Genomic DNA, 5,527 nt, shown 5'->3' with positions numbered 1-5,527 from the left:
CTGCATCAGTGAAACCTTTTTTCCTATTGACCAGTTTTATTAATCACAATTAAACGTATTTAATTGTGAATAAAAGAATGACAAACTCCAAAAATGCCAATAACAATGAAAATATTAAAATAAATAGTGTTTTTAATATTACATAACTCATTGCTTGCCATTGACAATGATAGACGTTCAATTAATTTGACTGCGAGCAGCTGACAATAACAGTCACTACTCTAAATGGATTGGACGTCTGGCACTGTCAATGGCAAAATTGTAACAAAAAATATGATTATGGAAAAAAATCTATATTTCTAACGCAGTTCAACCTTTTTTTTGCTGCACAACCATCATCCACCAGTGATTAAGACAGCAGAAGACCCGGGTGTAGGGGGTTACCTTTCCCCTCCAGACCATCTCCTTGATGTAATGAAGACGTGGTCGAGACCGGGGGGCACATCCCTCGACCATGTGACCCGAGAGCAGGCGTGGGCTTGATCGGCACCGGCACAGCTGGTAGCACTGGTCCGTTGGCACTGGGATGATGCTGATGCTGATGGTGCTGGTACATACTTTTTTGCTGGACCCCGAAGGGTAGGTACTCCGGTGAAGGGGCCAGAGCTTCGGGTAGCATCCCAACGTGGGGCCACATGGAGGTCATCAGCTGTGGGGGTAAGGGGTAGCCCAGGTGGTGCATGACGGAGGTGAGGGGCACGACCCCCTTGTAGTCCCGGCTGATGATGTTCTCAATGGCGAAGGGGTGTTTAAAAGCACCCGGTTGCGCGCAGGTGACGCCCCCGTAGCTGTGGAAGTGCGTCGGCTGTGCGTGCGTGAGTGAAGGCAAGCGGTCGCTAGAGGGCTCCTGGTGGTCTGGTTTGCCGCTCGGCTGCAGGTGGTGGAAGTAGTGCAACATGGGTGAGTTTTTGCACGCCGCCAACTCGGCTCGAAGCACCTTGAAGCGCTTCCGGCGGCGCAAGAAGCTGCCGTTTTCGAACATGTCGCCGCAGTCCGGGTGCAGGGCCCAGAAGCTGCCTTTACCGGGCTGGTCGGGCCGTCTCGGGATTTTGATGAAACAGTCGTTGAAGGACAAATTGTGCCGAAGGGAGTTCTGCCAGCGTTGCGTGTTGTCCCGATAGTAGGGGAAACGTTCCATGATGAACTTGTAGATGTCACTCAGAGGAAGCATCTTCTCTTGGGAGTTCTGGATGGCCATAGCGGTTAAGGAAATGTATGAATAAGGAGGCTTCTGGTCACTGTAGGAGTTTTTTCCTGGTCGCGGCATCACTTCTTTTTGGTTCTGTCCGACATCCGTGCGTAAAAGTCCTGGCGTAAAAGTTGCTGGAACGTCCTTTCACTTTTGTCGATCTGTCCTCCTCGTGTGAGATGTTCACCACTCCGCTTGTTGTTGTTATTGTTGTTGTTGTTTTTATATATATCTGTGAGACCCCAGCAGGTCCGTGAAGCTATTATCCAGACACTTAAGAAATGGCACGCAAGGGTGCATGCATGCTTGTATGTGGATGTGTGGGAGGAGGAGAGAGAGACTAAGTCTCTCTCTCCTCCGGTCATAAGTCTGACTTATGAATAAAAATGAAGAATGAGGTGGGTATTCAAAAATATATTAATGAGACCATAGCAAAAGACCACTAGGGCACATCAGGTAACTTGACTCTAGTTGAGTTTAATGTGTTCAATCTCCATAGTCATATGTCAATGTATGATTTTTTTGAAACTCTATTATTTGTTCTATGCAGTCCAAATATTTATTTTCAATCAATAAAATGCTATGTTTCATTTAAAAGGAAACTGTAAAAGAAATACACATATTTTATGACTAGTCACTTTCCGTCATTATCACTGTAAAATTAAATAGAATTCCCATTGGTCCTGTTAAGAAAGGATTTGAAGTAAATGTTACTTAAATTCTAGGTCTCTTACATCATTTATGATTAATAATCCCAACTCATTTTAATGGGTATCAGCCATGGGTAAACTACGGCTTGCGGGCCACATCCGGCCCATGAGGCGTTTTAATCCGGCCCGCCGACGTTGTCCAAATAATGTATTTTTTTCCCCAAGATGGCGCAGTTACACGGAAGCCAGCGGCAGTAGCTCTGTCCACTCTTAATTGTTTTTTGTGTTACACAGCCCCTCTATCCTTTTTAAATTACATTTTAATATTTCTTAATACATTCCTTCTTACTTTACTTTGTACTTTTTACTTTAATGATGAGTGATGAGTATGTTAATACTTTAGTCCTTTTTTCTGTTTATGTTTCATATGTACTGTTAACGGATGCACTTTTTTATGTGTATCGTATCTTGTGCTGACCCGGCCCACATCTGTCAAATTTTTAAAGTCAATGTGGCCCACGGGCCGAAGAGTTTACCCACCCCTGGTTTATACTGTGATCAGGATTAATTAATTCGAATTACTTTACATCAGGTTTCACTACATACTATTAATCACTGTAAAAAAAAAAATAAACTCCTCATTGGTCATGCTAAATGCGAACTCAAAACATGAAGTATACACATTACTCTTATTCAAGGTCTCTTCTGTACCTTGTTTCATGTAACCATAACTCATTTTATCAAGTTCATACCGTGAACATGATTACATGAGTCAAATTAATTTGCATGATCAGGTCCAAAGGACTTAGTAATAGTTATATTTCGGAATAAACTAAAGTTCTAATGATAACTTTGCAACAGCGTTACTTCTCTGCCCTGTTATGCTATTTATTCTATGCTATTATAGTTTGTATCCCTGCTGGTAGCAACATGTTATAGATTTACTTCATCTGAAGTGCAGATTACTTATAAACATGGCTGTGACTTGATAAAAAGAATTAATTATTCACTTTGCATTGAATTAAACGTGATGAATCACAGTATAACAGCACAAAAAGACTGTTATTGTCCCTGTTAGAACTTAAAAACTCCAGCAAAGTAGTTTGACTTCTAATTTCAAATTCTGTCATCAAGATCTCAAAATGTTTCTTTAAGCTACCTGTCAGCTGGGATAGGCTCCAGCACCCTGCGAGCCTAATGTGAACAAATAGTGTTGAAAATGAATGAATGAATATTAGAAAATAGTAAAATAACTTTAAAAATGATCCATGCTAGCCAAATCGATAAAGCTGAAATTGGCTAAATAAACTTTAAAAAACAAGTTCAGTATTTAAAAACAACAACTCAGAATTCACAGGTGTAAAAGTATAACTTTAAAACAACACATTCTCTAGTAGCTTTTCTGTATTTGACATCTATTTTTTTGTTGAAAATAAGTGAAAAGGAAAGAGAGTAGTAACTTCAAGAGTGACTATGCCCCTACTTTCCCAAATGCCAGAACAAAATTCAAAATTGTAGGCCACCACTTTCCTTTTTAAGGCCGAATTGTCATCCTATTTCTACTTCCGCTTGGTTTTGGATACCCGAATGTCGGCCTCACTTAAATGTACTCGGCAGCACTTTGCGACTTTGCAAACAATAAATCATGTCTTGCTTTGCGCACCATCATCACTGAGCTCAAACACGTACACACGCGGACACACACACACACACACATGCTGCTCTTGATTAATTGCAGAGAGGGGCGTGCAGCGGCTGTCTGTCTGCTCAAACACTCTCGGGCGGATCCTACAAGGATGTAAACAAACTTCAAGCTGACTCTCGATGGAGCTGCAACTCCTATTCCCCCGCCCCTCTTTCTTCCTTTAACTGTACATCCTTCTCAGGCCAGGTGTCATGGCTGGGGGTCCTTGACAGGGAACGAGGGGCCCTACCCGAATACATTGCGATAATTAAGCCTTAGGTGAGTTTGGCCTCCTCGGAGAGGAAATCCAACAATGTAATTAAGGGACGGGCGTAGGGCTGCGTGGGCTATGAATATTCAGGAAAATCAGTGCTAGTTAATTAGCCACTCAAAAGGTCAACTGATGCGGCGCTGGGGTTACTTAAAAAATGTGACTTCAGTTTTAAATCTTTCTAATGTATTCACTCTGGTGCGTGTGTTTGGTTGTTTTTCTTCCTCTTTTTGCTTTGTTTTGATTTCTATGCACCACACGGGAACGTTTTACAGGACCCTCAGAGGCCCTCTCTGCTCTGAAAAAAAATGTTTCTCTTTATGCTCAGGAAAGATCAATATTAAATCTGTTTTCGCAAAGGGGGCCGTTAAATAGACACCGCGGCAGATCTGCATAACAAAATTAATTAGGTAACACGCACACACACAGGAATACGCCAAAGTCCTGGACAAATATCGGGTTATAAAGCACACCTTCTGGGCATTTGCAACATATGTCGGAATTATCCCTAATTGACTAATTACATAAATTACTCATTAAGTTTAGAGCACATCAATTATAAAAGATGTATCAATTAATTTTGCATAAATTACAAGTGGCGGCGGCGGGTTGCACGCAGAGGGCGGCGTGGGGAGTAAGGGCATTCGGGTGGGGGTCTACCAAGGTGGAGGCGCTTGTCTGTTTATTTCTTGTCTTCAGTAATAATAATGATGTGTTCGGCTTAGGGGCAAAGATGTTCCTCCAACCGCTGCCTTCCATTCGCATGTTGGGGAAAGTGAGGGGGGATAGTGGAAATTATACTGATAATAATAATCTTAAAGATCTCTGCTGTAACTCATGAGGGTTGCGGTAGTGTTAGAAAAAGTCATTAAAATCAATTAGTAGTGCCTATTGTTTTCAGTGCAAAAATTAAACTGGTTTTAATAGCGGCGACCAGATGTCCTAAGAGTAATCAGTGAGTTTAGGCCTCTCTGGTTTTATACAAATGGGTATTGCAGCATGGTATAGTTTAAGATTTTATAGAAGGGATTTGAAAGACAATGTTGTGATGGTGTAGCACTACAATTACCTGACTTTGTTGCATATGGTTCAGTGGGTGTGAATGTGGTGTGAGCTGTGTTTGGAAGAAAGTGTCAATGGTCTAATTCTGAGCTACAACAATCCACCGACAAAGTTATTATAGGGAAGAAACCTCCACTGAGTGTATCAATGTACAAATGTAAAGGACTTTGAGCATAATAAAAGCATGTAAATAATTGCACTATTCATACAATCTCATTTTACCATTGTAAAACTAACTTACTATATAATATGGTTGGATATATAAATGTGAATAACACAAGCTTGTTTAAGAACTTATCAGTTAAATTTACTCTTAGATTCTACTGCAATTTTATTGCCTAGCAACATCTTGGTATTGATGGTAGCAAAAATTGTTCTGACTTCCGGCTGTGAAGCTGCATTAGAGCTGCTACCATTTACACATTTTTCATCCCACATCATGCTTTGCAGTTGCCAATTTTGTCTACTTCCACAAGACACACAATTCCACCAATTAGTTGTAGGAGAACCTTCAAACATCCTCCTTAAATTTCCAAAATTTCCTTGCATTCCTTGCATTTCTAACTGAAGAAACTGTTATTGAGTTTTTGTTGTTTCTTGGCGCTGTCCGTGGTTCTGAAGTAGACATGCTTAATTGGTGTCTTGATGGAACTTTTTCTACATATATTCTA

General features: G+C 41.0%; 1 protein-coding gene across 1 annotated transcript; it reads right to left on the bottom strand.

Moving 5' to 3' along the window:
• Nucleotides 1-206: 206 nt before the first annotated feature.
• foxb2 (forkhead box B2) lies at nt 207-1,419 on the bottom strand. The gene has a single exon (XM_077715475.1). The coding sequence runs from the start codon at nt 1,265-1,267 to the stop codon at nt 350-352; it is 918 nt and encodes a 305-aa protein (XP_077571601.1). The 5' UTR covers nt 1,268-1,419; the 3' UTR covers nt 207-349.
• Between the last annotated feature and the right edge of the window lie 4,108 nt (nt 1,420-5,527).

The sequence above is a fragment of the Stigmatopora nigra genome, chromosome 4, assembly GCF_051989575.1.
Source record: "Stigmatopora nigra isolate UIUO_SnigA chromosome 4, RoL_Snig_1.1, whole genome shotgun sequence".
NCBI classification, from domain to species: domain Eukaryota; kingdom Metazoa; phylum Chordata; class Actinopteri; order Syngnathiformes; family Syngnathidae; genus Stigmatopora; species Stigmatopora nigra.
The sequence above is the reverse complement of the archived record's forward strand: the minus strand, read 5'-3'. Positions and strand labels throughout refer to the sequence as shown.

Coding starts and splice junctions, on each gene's coding strand:
- foxb2 (XM_077715475.1), bottom strand. CDS start 1,267: ATGCCGCGACCAGGAAAAAACTCCTACAGTGACCAGAAGCCTCCTTAT.